General features: G+C 58.5%; 2 protein-coding genes across 3 annotated transcripts; both read right to left on the bottom strand.

The window, feature by feature from the left end:
- Positions 1-2,339: 2,339 nt before the first annotated feature.
- INAFM1 (InaF motif containing 1) lies at positions 2,340-3,180 on the bottom strand. Its single transcript, XM_055146119.1, has one exon. The coding sequence runs from the start codon at positions 3,036-3,038 to the stop codon at positions 2,649-2,651; it is 390 nt and encodes a 129-aa protein (XP_055002094.1). The 5' UTR covers positions 3,039-3,180; the 3' UTR covers positions 2,340-2,648.
- Positions 3,181-4,076: 896 nt separating this feature from the next.
- CCDC9 (coiled-coil domain containing 9) lies at positions 4,077-14,515 on the bottom strand. 2 transcript variants are annotated; one of them, XM_055146118.1, is made up of 15 exons: positions 14,394-14,515; positions 12,904-12,978; positions 12,638-12,742; positions 11,023-11,124; positions 10,696-10,944; positions 8,785-8,868; positions 8,500-8,673; positions 8,178-8,359; positions 6,923-6,969; positions 6,711-6,843; positions 6,344-6,434; positions 5,831-6,263; positions 5,425-5,517; positions 4,675-4,724; positions 4,077-4,243 (listed from the first exon to the last, which is right to left on the bottom strand). In XM_055146118.1, exons 2-15 carry the CDS (start codon positions 12,904-12,906, stop codon positions 4,226-4,228), a joined length of 1,764 nt encoding a protein of 587 aa, XP_055002093.1. In that variant the 5' UTR covers positions 12,907-12,978; positions 14,394-14,515; the 3' UTR covers positions 4,077-4,225. The 2 variants fall into 2 exon arrangements, with proteins under 2 accessions (XP_055002093.1, XP_055002092.1); XM_055146117.1 differs by lacking the exon at positions 4,077-4,243 and having other exon boundaries at positions 4,346-4,724.
- Between the last annotated feature and the right edge of the window lie 7,276 nt (positions 14,516-21,791).

Here is a 21,791-nt window from a genome sequence, read left to right as displayed (position 1 = left end):
GCCCACCCAGGAGGGGAAAGGTATTTCTCTCTCTCGCCTCTTTCTCTCCGGGGATGAAGGGCTCGGTGTCCGCCATATTAAGACGACCACAGATGGGATTTATGACAAAAACTGCAGCAAAAGGACACGAGGGTGCTCTTGGGAAGGTGGGAGGCACCGGCCCCTCCCACCGCCGAGATGTGATCCCGGGGGCCGCACGCATGTGCGGCCTCTCCACAGCTGCACAAGCATGAATCCAGACCCAGCAAAACCTCTTTCAGCATGGGCAACTCCTCGCAGAATGTCTCCAGCCTGAGAACTAAGCCTCGGCCCCGTGCCCGCCCAGGAGGGGAAAGGTATTTCTCTCTCTCTCGCCTCTTTCTCTCCGGGGATGAAGGGCGCGGTGTCCGCCATATTAAGACGACCACAGATTGGGTTTTCAAGCCTGCAATGATCCAATATCTGGAAGAAATCTCCCTGGACTTTGTGTTAAAGTACAGAAATTCAAAACCACACGGCCGCTACTGCGGCCGCGCGACCTTATTTGTCTTCACAGTAGGTCTGAATCTAGTGGGGTACTCCTAACAACAATAGTGAGGTTGGTGTTGAAATATTGAATGTAACCAAAGTAAACAGTATGTAAAATGAAACTTATCAGTTACAAGGTAGGGGGTGGGGGGGCGGGATGGGAGGTGTACTGTGTGGGGTTTTTTTTTGGTGGTAGTATATAGGCACTGGTGAAGGGATGGTTGTTTCAGCATTGTATAACTGAGACCTAAGCCTGAAAGCATTGTAATCTTCCACACGGTGATTTAATAAAATAAAATTTTTATTTAAAAAAAAAAAAGAAAGGAGAGGTAGCACGGGAGTTAAGGTGCTTGCATGTGGCTGACCCCAGTTCAGTTTTTAGCACTACATATGGTCCCTGAGGAACTAGAAGTTTCTGGGACAGAGGGTACCAGAGATAGAGAAATCAGAGACAGTGAGAGGTATAGTCAAAGAGATAATATTGAGAGACTTCAGAGGGAGACATTGAAATCAATATCAAGAGACAGAGGCTGGAGAGATAGTACAGTGGGTAAGGTTCTTGCTTTGCATGCAGCTCACCCGGATTAGATCCCCAGCACCATATAAGGTCCCCTGAGTACCACCAGGAGTAAGCCCTAAGCACCACCTGGTATGGCTCAAGAACCAGAAAAGGGAGCAGGTGACAGGATCCGGAGTTGCAGTTCATGAGCTAAGGCACTTGCCTTGACACAGCTGGGCTTGGCTCCATCCGTGGCACCACAGATGGCCACCGGCACTGGAACAGAGCCAGGAATATCTCAAATCTACACAGAAATCAAGAAAGAGCTGGGTTGCCCACCAGACATTCTGAGCTTCAGAATCTGTGCCTCTGGGGACTGCGCTAACCAGGACAGGTGCCCACTTAGGTCTGAACATCCCTCTCGGAGAGGGGTGGGAGAAGGGGAAGGAGAGAGGTAAGGGCAGGAACTGACCCCACTTGACCAGGTCCAGACCCACGGTTGACCCAGGAAGAGGTTGGGCTGTTGCTCTGGAAGCCTGCAGGTACAGGGAGGGTGCTGGACAGGAAAACCGCTTCACACATCTTTCCCGGTGTCTAGCCTCGTTCTTCCCGGTGGGAAAACAGACTCATCTTTCTATGTAAGATCCACACCTGCGTTTCTGTCCCTTCGTTTACCAGCAGCCTCGCAGGCCACAGAGGTTGTTGGAACATTCTCAGATAGAAGCGTGTTGTGAGTTGAGCTCAATTTGACCACTCCTACTCCCCTCTTCGGCCCCTACTAATCCAGACACCATCCTCCGCAACCCTGGCATCTTCACCGACTACCACCTCCCGCGAGCGCCCCCTACAGCTCATCCCTCACTCCACACTCCGAGTCCCGTAGAGTCGAGAATCCCCCGCTCCACTTGGCCACTCTCCTCTCAGGCTCCCAGCTGCGTGGTGACAGCTCAGCGTGACAGCCCGCCCCCCACATTATAGCGGCGCCAAGTGCGATCGACGCAGAACCCGATTCTTGCTGGGATCAGTGAACCCCTCCTCCCTTCTCCGGCAGGAATGGGAAGGCAATTCACCCTGGACATGCAGATTACCATCGAGTCCTTCACGCCATCTGACCTTCAAGTGTCCGGGTGCGCACACGCTTCTCCTCCCTACCCCAAACCCCAATCTACGACGAAAAAAAGAAACGAGTGCGCTTTGGAACAAAAGCCCGCTCAGCCTACCAGAGAAGGAGGAACATAGGTCAGACGCTGTCAAGGCTTCCCGCCCCAAACTGGGTCACCACCACCAGCCCCCAACTCCCCACTGCAGACAACAAAACAAACAACAGCACGAGGGTGTTGGAGCTGGAGTTTACTGCAGGGGGACGGATAGACATGGAGATTCGGGAGGGAGGGTGGCGGGCTCGATGCTCCAGCGGGAGGCTCAGGAGGCGCAGACCGGGACGGGGGCGGCCAGACGGTGGAGGACCCGCCTGCGTTGGAGACGCTGCGACAGGCGAGACCCCGGGCCGGCCCCTCGTCGCCTCCTGTACTCCATGGTGCCGGCTCCAGGGACGCTAAGCGACGTCACGAAGGGGAGTCCGGGCGCAGCGCGATGGGGGCGCCGGCGACCAGCTCCGGTTGCATGGAGGGGGCCCGCGTCCTCAGCCCGCCGCGGCCTCCGGCGTCGCCCCGGGCATCAGGCGGCGGCGGCGGCTGCGCGGGAGCTCGAGCTGGGGTCGCGGCCCACCGGGGGCTCCCAGGACGCAGGAGACCGAGGCGGCGGCGGCAGGCGCCGGGGCGGGCGGCGCGCCCGGGCGGGCGGCGCACGGAGGCGGGGGAGCGCTAGGCTGCGGGCCGGCGGGGCCCGCGGGGGGCCTCGTGGGCACCCAGATGAGCCCGTAGTAGACGGCGAGCAGCACGGCGGCCAAAGAGACGCAGAGAAAGTAGGCGCAGACCGGGGCCAGGCGCAGCCAGCGGCCGCGCGGCCCCTCGCTCAGCCCGGCGCTCCCCGGGCTCTCCCCGCCGCCGCCCACGCAGCTCGTGCCCCGCATCCCCGCTGCCCACTCGGCCCCGCGCTGCGGCCCGCCAGACCCCGCCCCCTCGGAGGCGGCCTCCACGCCCCGGGCCCCCGCACCCAAGCCCGCCCCCTCCGGCACGGGCACGCCCCTGCGTGGGCGGGCCTCCCCCTGCCCGCGCCCTGAACCCGCCCCTTCGCAGCCTCCAGCCAACCACTACCAAGCTAAGGCCCTGATTCCGCCCATACCTGGCTCTGGCCCCGCCCCCCGCGGGTTACAACCCTCCCAAGGAGGTCTCCCGCAGACATCGGACAGACTTGCATCACACCTAGCTGTCCTCAGATGTCCAGGCGGCCCCAGCACTTTTTCTAATATCCTCCTATTGTTGTTGGCCACACCCAACGGTGCTCAGGGTTTACTCCCGCTCTGCACTAAGGAATCGCTCCTGGACGGCTTGGGGGGGGCGTACAGGGTAGTACTCTCGCCTGTCTAAGCCCTTAGTGAAGGTAAGACTTCAGGGGCTGGAGCGATATGCCAGCTGCGAGGGCGCATGCCTTGCAACGCAGCTGACCCGTGTTCAATCCCCAGCATCCCATAGGGTCCCCCGAGTACTGTCAGAAGTAATAGAGCAGCAGAGTCAGGAGTAAGGCCTGAGCATCCCAAGGGGTGCTCTGGATTTTTCCAAGAAAAATCGCACTCCAAGGGGCTGGAGTACAGCGGGTAGGGAGTTTGCCTTGCTCGCCACCAACCCAGGTTCGATTCCCAGCATCCCATATGGTCCCCTGAGCACCACCAGGAGTAACCCCTGTGCATCTATCGCCAGGTGTGACCCAAAAAGCAAAAAAAGAAAAGAAAAAAAAGAAAAATCGCACTCCAAGCCTCAAGCCTCCCCTCCAAACTAGGCTCTCCTCTCTCTGACCTCATGTTTCTCTAACCCGGCCTCCTCCCCCTGGGGGCGCGTACCCTCTCCACGACCAAGAACTCCCTCCTCTAAACCAGCTCTCGAGACCTGACCCCACTCCCACTCCAAACTCAGCCCCTCCCTAGTGCTGGACCCGCCAAGGCGCTCTAACCACGCCCCTCGCGGGCCCAGGTGTCCAGGTAGGCCGCGCAGCTCCAGCCTGCCCGGGACGCCCCTCCCGGAGCCCAGGCCGGGGATCCAGACTAACCCCCACTCCCTCCCGTCCAGGCGGGGAAGCTTCAGTCCCCTCCCGGCAGCGTCTTCAAGAATTCGGGGTGGCCTGCGGGAGGGTGGGAAGGAAGATGAATTATGGGTGCGGAGGAAGACCCCCCTTCCTCCCGCCGGCCTCACCCGCCAAGCCCGCCAAGCACTGCAGCGGAGGTCAGCGGAAGCACAGCGTTTAATCAAGACGCCGAGTCTGGCCACGAGTGGCTGGCGCGGCAGCGGGCGCGGCCGGACACCGGCACCCACTCTCCGGGGGCCTGCGCCGTCTCAGCGTTCGGCTGCCACAGCGCTCCCGGCAGGCGGCCCGGGTGACGGCCCAGGGCCAGCCCCGCTCCCCCGCTCTAGCCCTCTCGTTCAACCCTCTCCTGGCCGCAGGGTGGCGGAAGCAGGCGGTTAGTGCAGTGGTGCAGAGGCCCCCTGCGGCGGCCCCGGTCAGCGGGCGGCCCCCGGGGGCGGGGCAACCGCCACCACCTTGCAGAAACGCACCCTCTGGAAGTCGGTGATCTCTGCGGTCTCCCGGCCCTCAGGGCCTGCCTCTGAGGAAAGAAGGGGCCGTAAGAGTCCGTACACTGCCCCTCAGAATCCTGTCCCGCATCTCGAGGCTAGCTGCAGGCCCAACTCCTCTCTCCTCTCACCTGGAGCCCACCATGGAGCAAAGGCCCTCCCACGCACCCCCACCCCCCCCACCGATTTCACAGCTTTTCTGCAAAGGGGGAAACTTATCCCTGTGAATGGGCTCCAGGTCACGTGACCCAGCACCCAGCCCACCAGCCCAAGGTCCACCTGTCCCCCCTCTTTCTCGGCTCTGCCCCCAAATCTTAGAGGACCAAAGGTCCTAGTTTGCAAGTGGCCTTCTCAGGGAGGCTGGGTGGCTGCCGGCTCCCCAGTGGGCCTAGTATTCTAAGGCCGCCCAGCAGCTCTTAACCTATTCGCCCCTTCTGCCTCCACACTAACCCTGGCCCTGGGCAGGAGCTAGAGTTAGGGAGACCCCTGGAATCCAGCTCCCCTGAACTCAACCACCACCAAATGCTTTCTGCCACCCTTCCCCAAGTAGAGCCCTAAACTACTTAAACACAGACCCTGGCAGTTATTCCTCAATGCCATTCTACCCGCCACAGCACCTTCCCCTCTTCCCAGCCCCCTCCATCCCAGCCGCCATCCTCAACCTTGGCCAATCGCTCCCAGATCTTCTCCCGTTGCCCCCAGCCCCCTCCACCAGCCCCAGCACACCCCCACCTGGAGCGGCCTCAGACCCCTCCTCTTCGGCTTTCGGGGTTCCTGGGTGGCTCTGCCCGCTCTCCAGGGAGGCAGGGGCTGGCTGGTCTCCTCCTGGGGAAGGGGGAGGCCCAGTCAAGACCCCCCCCAAAAAAGCCTCCCCAAGACAGAAGGACCCTAGGAGCAGGGGTGGGGGGTGTCAAGGACACACATGGGGGTTGTGACGGAAGCTGTGAATTCTTTATTGGGAAAGGGTCTGCCCAGAGTGGGGCAGCATTTGGGGAGATGGGCAGGGATGTCCCCCAACCCCAGCCCCAGGAAGGGGAGCCACACAGGGCCTCGGGACCCAGCCCCCACGGTCCCGCTGTGCCCCCCTCAGCACGCACACGCAGCCAGCCTCATGCACTTTCAAACGGCCAGGCCTCACCCTGGGAGGGGGCGCCAGGCGGGTGGGTGCTCCGCGGAGAATTCAGCTCCATCTCTTCACCCCAGTCGGACACGGGCTGGTGGCCCCCGGGGGGTGAGAAGGGTCTGGGGGGTGAGGTCGGGGCTTGGGGCGATGCCAGAAGTGGCGCTGGCTCCTGGGGTGTGGCAGGCTCCGCGTCGGCCTGCTCTCTGCCTGGCGTTCCAGGGGGCTCAGCCTCTTGGGAGGGGTTGTCTCCGGCTGCCTCTCCCTCCTCCTCCTCCTCCTCAGCTTCTTCCTCTTCTTCCTCTTCCTCCTCCTCCTCTTCCTCTTCCTCGGCATCCTCTTCCTCATCACTCACGTCCTCCCAGTCCTCATCCTCGTCCTCCTCCTCGCCCACCTCCTCCTCCCCGTCATCCTCGGGAGGCCGATGGGCAGGGCTGGGGGTCCCGGGAGGCTGTGGGGGACACAAGGCAGGTAGGCAGGGAGCAAGGCCTGGGCACCCCATCCCACCCGGAAGTGGACAGCCCGTCCTACCTGAGCAGTTGTCTCTGTGGGGGGCACAGGCTGCAGCGTCTTGGGGGCCGGGGACGTGGCCTCCCTCATCTCCCACCGATCATCATGGTCACTGGAGGGGACCAAGGGGTGAGACCAGGCCCCCACCACCCCCAGCCTCACCCCAGAAAGGGTCCATAATTCGACTTGGGGGGAAGCAAGAGCTTGGAGTTTCTGGGGGGCGGGCCCAGGGATGGGTTTGCTGGGGTGGGGTGGAAGGGGTCACCTAAGGGACTGAGCACTTGACCTAGAGAAGTATCCTGGACCAACAGACACACATACACAGGAGGGAAAGGGCTGCAGTGCCTGCAGGGGAGGGGTGAGCATGCCAGGAGAAGGGGCACCCTACCTGTAGGTGCGGGGGGCCGCCTTGGCAGGGGGGCGACTGGGCCTCCTCCTCCTGCGGCTGACCTCAGCCTTGTGCTGGGACAGGAACTCCCCGAAAGTGGGAGGCTTGGGAGGCCGAGTCCAGGAGTGGTCATCTGCAACAGAAGCCCACATGAGTTGGGGTGCGGGGCTGGGGGCCTGGTTGACATTCCCCACCCCGGGTCACCCACTCACCAAACCGGTGGGGGGGTTCGAGGGTCGCGACGGGGCCATCCTTGAACCTGAGGACAGAGACAGCAGAGTGGGCACCTGGGGGCCCACGGGGAGACAGGCAACAAGGTGGGGGCCAGGGTCGAGAGCCAGCACTGGGTCAGACGGACAGCTCGGGGCAGGGCCCCTCCGTCATCCCTGGCACCCCACCCCCAACACCCACAGTGTGGACCTAGAGGCCTGGGGGCAGGAGAGCTCAAAGGCAGCTTTGCCCACCGGAGGCCAGGTCCATGCCCAGAGCAACAGGGCACCAAGCACTGCCGGGAACAGTTCACCCCAAGCAGCCCTGAGTTTGCCCCCCACCAAATAGAAGGGAAACACGGTCCCAGACAAGAGGCAAATTTCACATCACAGCGACAAGCGGGAAATGTTTAACCCCCTCAAAGAGCACCGGTTCCCCAGCTTCCTGCCAGGGCGCTCGGAGCTCGGAGCTCCCCAGTCACTATGCCCTGCGCCCCAGGGGCAGGGCCTTGCCCCCTGCAGTTCTGGCCTCAGTGCTTTCCCAGGGTGGGGTTTGCTGGGGGCAGGGGTCACTCACAGTGGCACTGAGGGGCCCCTGGGTTTTGGGGACGGATCTGGGGCGAGCACCTTAGCCCCAGTCTCCCCGCACTGGCCCAGGCCTTTTGCACAGGCAGCCCTTTGAACAGCCCCAGATCTCCCCTGGGTGCACCCCCACTGGCTTCAGATCTCAGCTCAGAGGCCTTCTAACCCTGCACACCGCCCGCTGGGAGTCCAAAACCTTCCCCTCCGCCAAAAATGGTGGTTCCAGAACTTTCTCCATCTTTCCCTCTTTGGTACAGAAGCTGGTTCTCCAGTCAATGGCATGAAACCTTCACGCTAAGTCTCACTGGGACGGACCCAGGATACCCAGGACGGTCGGAGGGCAGGCCAGGATGGTGGAAGGCCCAGGCAGAGGTCTGTGCCTGGCATGCCCTTCTCGCGCCTTCCCTTCCCCTTAGAACTGACGTCCAAACTCCGGGTCCTGTGGCCACTGCACCCCCACTCTAAGGGAGTGAGACTCAGTGTCCAGCTGGCACTGGCAGTGACCTTGGCCGCCTCAATGGGGACCTGGAGCCATTCCTTCCGCCCACGTCCTCCAGAGCAGAATGAGGCCCCTCATCCCAGCTGGCCCAGATAGGCAGCAGGAAGGGGCGGGCTCTCCGGTGCCCCCCACCTGGGTGGGCTCCCGCAGCCTGACGGGGGTCCCCGGGGGACTCACATCCCCTCGGTCTTCTCTGCGTCCCACTCACGCCGCCACTGGCCCGTGGGCTTGCGGTGCCGCTGCAGCCGCTCCTGGTCGATTTTGTCCCGCTCCTGCTTCCAGCGCAAGTACTCGGAGCGCTCGCGGCCCGTCATGGACAGCGTCATGTCCCCGGACCCGCTCTGGCCCGCACGGCGGCCCTGCGCCAGCACAGAGGGACAGACGGATGAGCAGCCTGTGAGGGCGGGGCCAAGCCCCACGGGACCCCACCCCCGCCCCCCAACCCCAGCATCTTCCATTGGGCCCTTCCTTCCCCCACTACGGGGCTGCCGGCGCCCACCTGCCGCTCCTGCTCCAGGCCAGAGCGCACCCGCTCAAAGTCGGGGCCGCCCCAGTTGCGCCCGTGTCGCCGGCTGCCCTCCCGCCGGTCCCGCTCCGGCTCCTCCAGGGGCCCACCGCGCCGCCGCGGGTCGTCCAGGAAGTTCCGCACGGGGTTGGGCTCCAGCACGCCTTCCTGCGGGCACAGGGCAGGGCGTTGGGGGCCCATAGGGGCGCATGGGCAGGGCAGAGCGGGGTGGGGCCGGCCCCCCTGCCCCGTGGGGCTGTCCGAGCACTGGGCACTGACCCGTTGGTTGCGCTCATACTCGGCGATCTTCTCCATCTCCTCGTTCATCTTCTCGATGTTCTGCCGGCGCCGCTCCTCCCACTCCTGGGAACAGAGGGACCAGCCTCGCACCCGCCTGGCTGTGCCCGCAGCAGAGGGGCCTGGCCACCCAGGCGCTGGGCCGAGGGCCCTGCCCACCTGGACACAGGGACCCCTGGGCACTACCCACCCAGACAGAGGGATACCCCCCATCCCTCTCCCCCAGTCCTAGACACTGGCAGCCCCAGGGGTCACTGAGACCCCAGGGGTCTAAATACTTGGACACTGGGAGCCCCAAGGTCCTGCCCAGCTCAACACTGAGAACCCCTGGGCCCTGGGCCAGGCCCAAGGGGCACCTGTGTCTCCCCACCTCCCTCCACACTCCTCAGCTCATCCAGACAGCCGTGATTCCCCTTTCTGGAGTGAGTCTTTTTTATCTTTATTTTTCCAGTGTTTGGGCCATGCCTGGTGATGCATGTTCAGGGGTTACTCCTGGCTCTGTGCTCAGGAATCACTTCTGGCAGTGTTCGGGGTCCACATAGGGTCTCAAGGATGGAACCTGGGTAGGCCGCACACAAGGCACGCGCCTGCCTGCTGTACTAGTGCCGAACCCCCCCTGGGGGGTCTTAGCTGTGAATCTTTCTGGCAAAAAGCATTGAACCAGGGAGTGAGGCTGGGAGCTCAACACTGGCATGGCAGTGGGAGAGGGGGAGAGAGAGAGGGAAGGAGGGAAGGAAGGAAGGAGGGAAAAAGGGAGGGAGAGAGGGAGAGAGAGGGAGGGAGGGAGAGGCTTTTGTTTTGCATTTAAAAAATTTTTTTTGTTTGCTTCTTTTGGCCACACCCAGTGGTGATCAGGGCTGACTCCTGCCTCTGAGCTCAGGGACCTTTCCTGGTGGGCCTTTCCTGAGGGGCCATACAGGGTGCCAGAGGTTGAACCCACATTGGCTGTGTGCAAGGCCAGTGCCAACCCCACTGTGCCATCACACTGGCCTCTGTGGTTACTGGATTTCACACCTGCGTGTGACCAAGCTACTGGGGGCGTGTTTTCAATCCCAAGAGAGAAAGTGGCACTTGGTGGCATGGCTAAGGGGTAGCTGGGTGCACCCAGAGCAGCCAGCCTGGGCCCCTCTCGAGGGCTCCTGTGGCTCTCAATGCCCTCTAGAAGCCCCACTCACGACGTCCGCTGAAGAGCATGAACCCGGACATTCCCAGAGAAGCCGGCTCCCACGGACAGGGAACCCCCAACACCAGCTTGGCCCAACACATGCTCCGCCCCCTCCCGCTGTGTGAGGGTGTAGTAGGTGGGCACACACATGGGGAGGGCGCCACTGCCCAACCCTCCCCACCAGCACCAGGGGTGGAGCAAGATACTGAGGGTGCGGGGACCAGAGCAACGTACAGCGGGGAGGGTGCTTGCCTGGTGTACAGCCAACCCAGGTTCAATCCCCAACATGCTAAATGGTCCCCCAAGCTCGCCAGGAGCCAGGGGGAAGTCCTGAGCCCCACTGGGTGTGGCCCAGAATTCTTTTTCAAAACCGAAAACACCAGAGGGTACACAAACATGAATCACAGGGTTGCCACCAACTCTGTCCACCAGAGCAAGGTGGACAGACAGACAGCACCCGGGGAGAAAGGAGGCCAGGGGAGACAGCAGCTGGCCATTACATTTCAGAAAAACCACCAGAAAGCAGGAAGAGGGTGGAGGGGAGTTGGTTAAAAGGTGGCACAGCTGAGCAGGCGCCATCCCAGCACAGCAGGTTGGCCCAGGCACCTCCGGGGGCGATCCTGAGAACCCCGGGTGTAGCCCCAGGAGACAGATGGGGAGAGCACCAGACAGGGGAGCAAGGCCACTGGCCAGAGGTGACCGACACTGGCTCACTCTCCAGCCCCTACCTTGGATTTGCGGTCGAAACTAGAAGTGTCTCCGGTCCCCGAGAGATGTGGGGCGCCCCGGCCGCGGCCCCTCCGGCCACGACCTCCAGTCCCCCGAGCATGGTCCCTGGAACTGTCCTCCCAGTTGCGGGGGGCACGGCCCGCACCTGCCCGGCCTCCCTGCTGCTGAGGAGGGGGCCGGCCTCCCTTGGGTGCTCCCGGGGGCCGAGAGGTGCCAGGAGCCCTCCGGGTGGGACCCAGGTTCTTCTCCTGGAAGGGAAGGAAGAGTGTCACGGTGGCAGGGAGGGTCAGGAGCAAGCAGGAAGGTGCTGGGCCCCGGCAACTCACCAGCTCCACCTCGACATTCTCCTTCTCCAGGGAACGGCCCTTCCGGGGCGCCGTCACGGCCACCCCCTCGAGCTCTGCCTTCTTCCGGTCCTCCTCGATCTCCTGGGGAGAGGCAGGGGGGAGGGTCAGAGTGCCCAGCAGCTGCTCCCCCATCTGACTCACCCCGCCCCTCTCCTGAGCTCAAGACAAGCAGGCCCGTTCCTTCACACTGCTCAGAACACCCCCGAAGGGCACCAGCTCTGGCGGGAGGAAAAGGCTTTCAGGATCCGGACTCGGGAACACCCTGCCCTGCTTCCCGCCAGCCCCCCGCAGCTCACCTGGTTAGAACATTCTGGACTAGGGCCTGCTGCAGAGCCCTTGCACCTGCGGTCCTCTCTAGCCCCTGCTGCTCCTGTGTGCATCTCTTCACTAGTCCCCCCTCAGCCCCCCGCCCCCACTCTCATCCACTGCCCTGGAGACCACCTGGCATTCTGCCTGTGCTGTCTGTCTGGGTCTACCTGCCCCCCCGCACCCCGGCTGATACCAACCCTGGGCCGAGAGCTACCTGGAACAGGAGCTGCGGCATGTGCTCATTTGCTCAGGATGAATGAGTGCATGAAGAATTAATCCAGGGCACCCACTCACCTGTCCAGGTCCCGTCTCTCAGCAGCCCCACCACTAACCAATCACCTTTGACAGAAGCGGGGGCCTCGTCCTGGACCCTCCTTCCTTGCCCACCCCCTGTGCTCCCCACAGCCTAGCTCTAATCCCACTGAACCCCTCAGCTCCAATCCCCCGGGTCACCCCTCCCTGGCGCCAGCACACAGCAGCTGGAGGGGCCTTTCCGGAAAGCAATTCTGGGGCTAGGGAGTGAGTTCAAATGGCACATACATCTACATCACGGAAGGCCTGAGTGAGGTCCCTGGCAACACACGGTCCCACGTGCACTACCAGGGGCCACCCCTGAGCACCAAGTCAGGAGTAACCCTCGAGCATCACCAAGTATGGCCTCTCAAAAGAGAAAATGCCCAGTGCCGGAGCGATAGTACAGTGGGGAGGGCGTTTGCCTAGCACATGACCAACCCAGGTTCGATCCCTCGCATCCCATATGATTCCCAAGCACCGCTAGGAGTAATTCCTGAGTAACCTCTGAGCACTGCTAGGTGTGACCCAAAAAGCAAAAAAAGCAAAAAAAAAAAAAAAAAAAGATTACTTCAGACTGGTTCCAATCTAGCTTCAAAGCCTTCAAGCACCACAGAAGGCAGTGGAGGCCGTCAGCCAGTGCCAACCCACTGCCCCCAACTCTGGGCTTCTGCACACACTGTCCCCCTCACCCAACTCAGGACTTGAGTGGCCGATATCCATACTCCCTAGGGCCGCAGAGTCCTGGCCGAGCACACAAACTGGGTGAGGAGCTCTCTCTGAGTACCCACAGAGCCCTGGGCCAGTGAACACCCCAGGATTTGTGAGTGGGATGGAATGATGGCATGGATGGAGTCACGGCAGGCAGCGACCCTTGGCTTTGCACCTGAGCATGATGGGGAGCCATGGAAAGGTTTGCGGGACGGAGGGGGGAGGGAGAAACTCACAGCGGGGAGGACAGGGGGTGGGGTCTCCCAGGGCGGGGCTAGGGCACCTGGTAGCGCCGGATGAGGGCCTCATTCTTCCGCCTCAGAGCCTCAATCCTCTTGTCCAACTCAGCATCCTTCTCCTCCTTGGACTTCAGGTCCAACGTGGCTGCCTGGGGGGAGGGGAGGGAGTGGAGTGGAGCACAGTAAGGAGAACGTCTCCCCACCCACCCCCAGTGTCATTCCACCCAGGGTCTCAGCATCTCCCGCCGCCTTCCCCTAGCTCAAGCTGCGCCCACACCTCTGATTCTGAAGTCCTCATTTTGCATCTTACCATGCTGCTGGCAGGATGGGGCCGGGGCCCCAGCAAAGCTCGCCTGCAGAATCAGATCGAAGTACTGGGGGTCTCCTAAATACGGAGGAAAGGAAAGAATGAAGGCCAAAGGGCTCCCCAACCGGCTTCCCCCTCTCCTACGCTGGAGGCGCCCCCCCCTCCACAGTAACCCCTTCACCCAAGCAAATTCTGATCCTCAATCTTCCAGGAGTGCTTGGGTCCTCTTCCTGGGTCTCCTCCTGTACCCCTCTCACTGCCAGAAGGCCACAAAACCGGCGCTGCAGCAAGGAAGGAGCCGGTCCACAGACCCGAGCTGGGCCTTCACCCAGTGCCATGTCGGGAGAACGTCAGCGACGTCTCCTCCCTGTCACTCATTGCACAGGAAAGTCTAGGTCCACTTTCTTTTTCCTTGTTTTTGTTTTTTGGGTCACACCCGGCGATGCACAGGGGTTACTCCTGGCGGTGCTCAGGGGACCATATGGGATGCTAGGAGTCGAACCCGGGTGGGCGGCATGCAAGGCAAACATCCTACCCGCTCAGCCCCTGGGTCCACTTTCAATGCCAATTCCGGGGTCTCCTTCCCAGGAAAGTTTCAGAAACATCCCCTAATACTCTACTGACTGCCCCACCCTCAGAAAACATGCTAAGCCTGCTGATCCCTTGGAGCAGCCCCTGGGCCACCTCCTGCTGCAGAAAAAAAGGACTGCAGCCTAGGCATCCCCTGCAACGATACCCAAAGTTGGCCCGGGGGCGGCAGGGGACGCCTCCAGGCCCTCGAGACTCACCATACCAGCCCGGGCGTGGACAAGTCTCCCCAGCCTCCCCTTCCCCAAACACGGAGACCGCCAGCCCAGGCCACAGGGAAAACTTGGCGGCCCCGCCTTTCCTGCCAGACCCTTGCCCCGCCCACACGCGCGTCCGTAGCCCAGTCAGCCGCCCGGTGAACCCGCCCACTCCTGTCAATGGGCTCCCGCACCGGATGGTCCATCTAAGCTTTGGCCCCGCCCCTACAGCCATGTACCGCCTCCTGAGCAGACCCCGCCCCCACCACGCCTCAGCTTCAGGGCCCGCCCTCCCATTGGCCCGCTCCTTAGCCCCGCCCCAGCACAAGTCAGATGCTAGATGCGCCCAATTTCAGCGGCGGCAAAACTTTATGGCCCCGCCCCCAAGCCTTTCAGCCAGTGTCGGGGCCGGGCCCTAAACTCGCTCGACCAGGACATGGCTCCTCCCCCAGCCAAAGCCCAACTTTTAGGCCACGCCCCGCACACGTCTCGGCCCCGCCCGCCCAGGCCCTGCCCACCCGAGCACGTCCCACCCCTCCGGCTCCCCCATACTTGCCCATGTGGGTGTCCTGTCCCCGCCCCCTGCCGAGTACTGACCCCGCCCCCGCGGGCCAGCCCGCGCCCGCCCGCTCCCGCGCCCTCGCCCCGCACGTGGGGCGCCAAGCTCCGCCCTCTCCGGGCGCGCTCCCGGCCCCCTCCCCCGGTCACCTGTCGCCGAGACCCCGCGGCGTCCGCGACTCCGGCTCCGTCGGGCTCCGAGTCCGCAGCTCCCGGGCGCCGTGCGTCACTTCCCGCCCGCACCACGTGAATAAGGGAAATAGAGATGTCACTTCCGGTTCTGTGGGGCCGCTTCCGGGAGCCTTAAAGGGACCGCGCCCCCCACGGGTGGAAGCAAGTGTGGGTGCTGCTGGTCCCCGCGAGTTTCTCAGAAGCTTGATTATCTTCCTTCTCCCTGGACTATATCGCCTTTCAGGGGAAGGAGACCTCTCTCTCTGTCTCTCTTCCCATGCTCCATCCCGCTAAATTACATTCACACACCTCAGAAGTGTAGACGTTTACATTTTCCAGTTTGCAGCCTCGTTCCTCCGTCTCTAAATCGACAGTTACCAGGTTCAATGCTTGAGTTGTGGGGAGGAGACATGAGGATCCACAGCCACCCACCCTTGACATGCAGAAAGACACGGAATGACTGTGAAATAACAAATATATCTCATGTAAGAGGGCAGGAGATGAAGCTCGCATCCAAGAAACTGTGTCCAGGCAGAAGGACCTCAGCCTGCTCCCTGCAACTCCCACCCCCCAAAACGATAATCGAAATACCTGCTTCTCTCTTGCCAGGGCACTACAGGGTCTTAACAGCCTTTCAAATATTTTGAAAAAAAAAAATGTTTTTAATTGAATCACCATGAGATACAGTTACAAAGTTTTTCTGTTCAGGGTTCACCCGTACAATGATCAAACACCCATCCCTCTACCAGTGCACACTTTACACCACCAGTGTCCCCAGTATATTCTCCTCCCCCCAACCCAGTCCTCGCCCTGCCTCCATGGTAGGCAATTTCCCCAATACTCTCTCTACTTTTGGGCATTATCTTTTGCTCGCATTTTCCCATCACCGTTCAAGCCTGTCTGCGAGGGGCAGATGCTAGATCATTTATTGTTCATTGCTCATTTTGAATACCATGGTGCTGTGGCTGTGAGCTTCTGGAATCCTAGATTGTAATGGTTGGGTTCCAGAAACATTCTGTGGGGCACTAATCCATTTTGGAATTCAGTTGGGCCTGTGGACCAGGGCTGTTGGTGTGCTAAGATGACGCCTGAAGGCACATTGTGGGGGTGACAGCCAGGGAGGGACAGCCTGGCACCTCTTCCATCTTGCAGCATGGAGATTTAGTCCTGGAACCGGCATACCTGGGCCTTGCTTGTGGAAGCTCTTGGTTGCCAGGATTCCATCTGGAGTAGGCAGGGAGACTGTACCTGCTCCATCTTGGGTGCCCCGGTGAAATTGGATCGATATGGGGCCCAGAGAGATCTCCGGCTCTGTGGTGTCTTCCGGACTTGCTGCTGTGTCTCTGGCTTTTGACCTCTTTCCAGATTTATTTATGGGTCTCTGAAGCAAGGCCAGTAATAGAGTTTACAGGATGGCGCTGGAGTTGGTTCGTGGGGGTGACTGCCAGTGCTTCCATGTGGATTGAGAAGTGGGGGGAGGTAGCCCACTGCAACTCCGTGAAAGCCTGGAGATTTCAGTCACGAAACCCACATACCTGAATTTTCAGCAGATTATATATTGGTGATGGACGTCCTGAGTCAGGACGGGTATGGCAGCAATTTTGGACTGTGGAAGTAAGCGGCTGCTGGAGACTCTGCTTGGGCAGGTACAGACCAACCTGTCCCCCTCCGATTTACCACAGTCTGCTCAGCCTTGCATGGGTCTGAACTGTGACTTGTGATCTCTTCCGAAATTTATCTATGGGTCTCTGAAATAAGGCCAATAAATGAGCTTGTATAGCTGAGCCGGAAGTGGTTTGTGGGTATGGCTCAAACCTAACTTTTAGCTGTTTAATTTCTTCGTAAACTTGGTCCCAGGTGTTGGAGTCCAGCCAAAGGCACAGCGGCAATTTCGAGGTGTCAGGAAGCCTGAAGGCACCATCAGACTGCTGATGCACTCATCCTGGAGGTAGAGGTTGACCTGTTGGTGGCACCATACCCTGAGATCTTAATCCTCCTAATTTCTCAAACACCTGCTTGCTTGAGCTCCTAATCCAGATTAAACAGGAGCCTTCCTTCCTGTTTAGGTTTTTTTTTTTGTTTGTTTGTTGTGTTTTCTTATTTGGCCACACCCAGTAATGCTAAGGGCTTACTCCTGGCTGTGTGCCAGAAATTATTTTTGGCGGTGCTCAGGAGAACATATGGGGTGTCAGGGATGGAACCCGAGTTGGCTACGTGAGAGGTCTGCTACACGATCGCTCTGGCCCAAAACCACTGTTTGAAAAATGATCAAACCATGGAACTGGAGCGATAGAACAGCAGGTAGGAGCTTGCCTTGCACACGGCCAACCGAGTTCCATCGCAGGCATCCCTAAAGCATCACCAGAAGTAACTCCTGAACACAGAGCCAGGAGTAACCCTTGAGCATCGCTGGGTGTGCACCCCACCCCCAAAAAAGAAAAAGACCAAGTTTGAGGCTTTACACACAGCCCACCCTGGTTCTATCCCTGGCATCACATATGGTCCCTCAAGCACTGTTAGAGATCAATCCTGAGCACAGAGCCAGGAGTAAGCCGTAGGGCCTAATAACAGCCATGAGGGAGCCAAAAACCCAAAAAGAAAATAAGGGGGGCCAGAATAAAGGAGGGCACTTGCCTTGCACAAGGCCGACCCAAATTCAATCCCTGGTATTCCATGTGGTCCCCCAAGCACCTCCAGGAGTGATCTCTAAGCACAGAGCCAGGAGCATCTTCATGTGTAGCCCAAAAAACAAAAACAAAAAAAAAAGAAGGGAAGTAAGGGAAGAAAAAAACAGAAAGAAAAAGAAAGGAAAGAAAGAAAGAAAGAAAGAAAGAAAGAAAGAAAGAAAGAAAGAAAGAAAGAAAGAAAGAAAGAAAGAAAGAAAAAGAAAGAAAGAAAAGAAAGAAAGAAAGAAAGAAAGAAAGAAAGAAAGAAAGAAAGAAAGAAAGAAAGAAAGAAAGAAAGAAAGAAAGAAAGAAAGAAAGAAGAAAGAGAGAAAGAGAAGGAAGGAAAGAAAGGTGTGTTCAGGGCTAGCTAAAAGCACTGAAACACAAGTCACAAGTTTTGGGAGTCAATGTCTGACCTCTAGCTTTGTACAATCCCTCAAGCATCACAGGGAACAACCCCTCAGCACCATTGGTTGGGATGTGACCCAAAAGCCAAGGCAGTAAATAATAATAAAATTCAAAATTTTAATTTGTTTGGGCTAGAGCAATAGCGCAGCAGGTAGGGTGTTTTCCTTGCACGCCGCTGACTCGGGTTCGATTCCCAGCATCCCATATGATCCCCTGAGCACCGCTAGGAGTGATTCCTGAGTGCAGAGCCAGGAGTAACCCCTGTGCATCGCCAGGTGTGACCCAAAAAAGCAAAAAAAAAAAAAGTTAATTTGTTTGTCTTGGACCCATCCCCACCAAATGCTCAGGGCTTACTCCTGGCTCTGCACTCAGGAATCACTCCTGGTGGGGTCAAACTTGGAGACCATATTGGGTCTGGAAACTGAACCTGAGTCAGCTGTTTGCAAGGCCTTACCTGCTGTACTATCCCCCTAGCCCCCCGCCAAAATTGTAAAGGGCAAAGGGCATGGTGCCAGGCCGAGAGTTTCAGTGCAGCAGGCAACAGGATCCCAGTCCAGCCCCTGGCACTGGGTACAGCCCTGAAGGCCCTGAATAAAGTCCACACCCGTGGAGGGCTGGATGAGCGGGGTGCTCCAAGGAGCTGGGCACTCACTCGCTCTGTGTGCAGGAGGCCTGAGTCCCATCCCTAGGGCACCGAGTGGAGAGCAGCCACCAGGCTATGCCCTCAGAAAACTATCCCTTTGCCAAGGGGATTGCGAGCGGAGGGGAGAAGGCAGATGGAATAGAGAAGGAATCACTAAGAAAATGATGGCTGGAGGAATCAGTCGGGATGGGAGATGTGTGCCGAAAGTAGATAATGGACCAAACATGATGACTTCTCAGTGTCTGTGTTGCAAGCCATAATGCCCAAAAGTAGGGAGAAAATATGGGGAATATTGTCTGCCATGGAGGCAGGGGGAGGGTCGGGAAAGGGGGGTATACCCAGGATATTGATGGTGGGGAATGTGCACTGGTGGAGGGATGGGTGTTTGATCATTGTGTGATTGTAACCCAAACATGAAAGCTTGTAACTATCTCACGGTGATTCAATAAAATTAAAAAAAGAAGAAGAAGAAAAAAGAAAACTACCCCTTTGAGCAGCCAGGGAGATAAGCGGCGGAGAGGGTGTCTGCCTGGCATGCGGCCAATCTGGGTTCAATCCTGGGCATCCCATGTAGTCCCCCAAGCCCCACCAGTAATGATTACTGAGCACAAAGCCAGGAGTAACACCTGAGCATCACCAGGTATGGCTCCAAACAAAAGTAACAAGAAAAACAAAAACACCTTTGAGATTTTCTGACATAGCCAGCTGTGCTCTTGGGCTCTGTGCTCAGGGATGACTCCTGGCAGGACTCCAGGGACTTATGTGATGCTGGGAGGTCAGCTGCGCACCAGGCAAAAGCCTTCTCCCCGTCCAAGTCTCCAGACCCTCCCAGCCAAGGCAGAGGAGCTGGAGCGATAGCACAGAGGGTAGGACGTTTGCCTTGCACACAGCTGACCCAGGTTCGATTCCCAGCATCCCATATGGTCCCCCGAGCACTGCCAAGAGTAATTTCTTGAGTGCAGAGCCAGAAGTAACCCCTGGGCATCGCCGGGTGTGACCCAAAAATAAAAAAAAAAAAAAAAGGAGTAGGGCCGGAGCGATAGCACAGCGGGTAGGGCGTTTGCCTTGCACGCGGCCGACCCGGGTTCGATCCCCGGCATCCCATATGGTCCCCCAAGCACTGCCAGGAGTAATTCCTGAGTGCAAAGCCAGGAGTAACCCCTGAGCATCGCTGGGTGTGACCCAAAAAGCAAAAAAAAAAAAAAAATGGAGTAGAAGCAGAGTGTCTGTGTGTTTGTATCTTTGTCTGTGTGTCTGTGTGCGTGTCTGTGTGTGTCTGTGTCTGTATGTGTGTATGTGTGTGCACAATGCGCACACATGTGTAATTCAACATCCTCAACCGCCACTCAACCGCTGCCCCTAGTATCTGATTTCAAGATCCATGGTCTCCTTGACCACATCCCCCATCAAAGGTACCTTCAAAATATTATACACAGAAGGAGTCAGTGAGCTACATAACTGACTCAGGTTCGAGTCAGCAGCACCACCATGAACACTACCAGGGGTCATGCAGTGGTCATGCAGAAACAACTCCTGCACACCACTGGGTCTGGCCCCAAGCCCCAAAGACTAAAACAATGAATAAATATGAGGTGTGGGAGCGATATCAAGGGCTGAGCATAGATTTTGCACCCACAGAACTGCGGGCTCCACCCACAGAACTGCGGGATCTCCCAACTATACTGGGGACGATCACTGAGCAAGAATCAGTCAGCAAGAATCACCGCCCCTGGGGCTGGAGCGATAGCACAGCGGGGATGGCGTTTGCCTTGCACGCAGCCAACCCGGGTTCGATTCTCAGTATCCCATATGGTCCCCTGAGCACCGCCAGGGGTGATTCCTGAGTGTAGAGCCAGGAGTAACCCCTGTGCATTGCCGGGTGTGACCCAAAAAGCAAAAAAAAAATAATCACCGCCCCTGAGCACTGCCAGAAGTGACCCCCACTCCCCAAAAAGTCAGTCACTAAAAAGCTCCTCGACAAGCACATGTTTTGAGGGGCACAGCCAGTGAGGAGCATGGCCCAGAGAGCATTCGGACCACCTGCCACGCAGCTGCGTGTGACACCCCCCTCCATGCAGCATCAAAGGAAGGGGATCCCGCATGAACTGGAAGGTGCCAGGGTGGGGACAGCTCAGCAGCAGAATATGTCACTCTACCTGGGAGAGCTCCTGGGAGCACCAACCACAGTGAAACAGCACAGAGTGATCATGTGACACAGAGTTATGTCACAGCATTACTACATCACTTCTTTTTTTTTGGGGGGGGGGGCTTTTTGGATCACACCAGCTATGCACAGGGGTTACTCCTGGCTCATGCACTCAGGAATTACTCCCGGTGTGCTCAGGGGACCATATGGGATGCTGGGAATCAAACCTGGGTCGACCGCATGCAAGCAAATGCCCTACCCGCTATACTATCACTCCAGTCCTACATCACTCCTTTTTTTTTGTTTGTTTTTCTTTTGAGGCCACCCTGGCAGTGCACAGTGCTCTCCAGGGCTCTGTGCTCAGGGATCGCTGCTGACAACTTCTAGGGATCCCGTGGGGTGCCAGGGATCAAGCCTGGACCAGTCCAATGCTGTCTTACTGACTATACCATTTCTCCGGCCCTATAATTCTTCTTGTTTTATGTGCTTTGTGTGGGGCCACCCCCCGCAGTGCTCAGGGCTTACTCCTGGCTCTGTGCTCAGGGATCACTCCTGGTGGGGTTTGGGGGAGCCATCTGAGGTGCCAGGGATTGAACACAGGTTGGCAGGGTGCAAGGCAAGCACCCTACCTGTTGTACCATCTTTCAGGCCCCTATAATTCTTTTGTTCTGCTTTTGGGGCCATACTGGTAGTTCTGGGGGCTACTCCAGACTTAATACTAGAGGTCACTCCCTGTGTGCTCAGGTAGCAAACCCAAACTTCCTGCATGCAAAGAATGTGCTTCAGCCCACTAAGATATCTCTGGCCCCAGCTCTATAATTCTTTTTTTTTTTTTTGCTTTTTTTTTTGGTCACACCCGGAGATGCACAGGGGTCACTCCTGGCTCATGCACTCAGGAATCACCCCTGGCGGTGCTCAGGGGACCATATGGGATGCTGGGATTCAAACCCGGATCAGCCGCGTGCAAGGCAAACGCCCTACCCGCTGTGCTATCATTCCAGCCCCTCTAATTCTTAATAATTAGTACAAAATTGGGGCTGGAGCGATAGTACAGAGGAAAAGGAGATTGCCTTGCACACAGCCCTGCCAGGTTGGATCCTTGACATCCCATAAGGTCACCTAAGTACTGCTGGAAGTAATTTCTTTCATTTTCAAACATTTTTTGCCTTTTCTTAGTCATAGCCAGTGATACTCATAGGTTACTTCTGGATATGCTTGGGGACCCTATGGGATGCCAGGGATCAAACCTGGGTTGACCACATGCAAGCAAACCCCTACCCGCTGTAATATAGCTCCAGCCCCCAGAAGTAATTATTTTTTTGTTTTTGGGTCACACCCGGCGATGCAGAGAGGTTACTCCTGGATTTGCACTCAGGAATTACTCCTGGTGGTGCTCGGGGTACTATATGGGATGCTGGGAATCGAACCCGGTTCAGCCCCGTGCAAGGCAAACGCCCTACCCGCTGTGCTATCGCTCCAGCCCCTTCATCCCCCGGAAGTAATTTTTGAGTGCA

This window comes from Sorex araneus, chromosome 8 (genome assembly GCF_027595985.1).
Source record: "Sorex araneus isolate mSorAra2 chromosome 8, mSorAra2.pri, whole genome shotgun sequence".
Taxonomy (NCBI): Eukaryota; Metazoa; Chordata; class Mammalia; order Eulipotyphla; family Soricidae; genus Sorex; species Sorex araneus.
Note: the sequence above shows the minus strand (reverse complement) of the source record. Positions and strands in the feature narration are given on the sequence as shown.

Excerpts from the sequence above, each read along its gene's own strand:
- INAFM1 (XM_055146119.1), bottom strand. The coding sequence starts at position 3,038 with ATGCGGGGCACGAGCTGCGTGGGCGGCGGCGGGGAGAGCCCGGGGAGC.
- CCDC9 (XM_055146117.1), bottom strand. Across the intron at positions 8,674-8,784 it reads AGTATGAGCGCAACCAACGG|GAAGGCGTGCTGGAGCCCAA; the intron begins GTCAGTGCCCAG and ends CTGTGCCCGCAG. Across the intron at positions 8,360-8,499 it reads GCCTGGAGCAGGAGCGGCAG|GGCCGCCGTGCGGGCCAGAG; the intron begins GTGGGCGCCGGC and ends GTGCTGGCGCAG.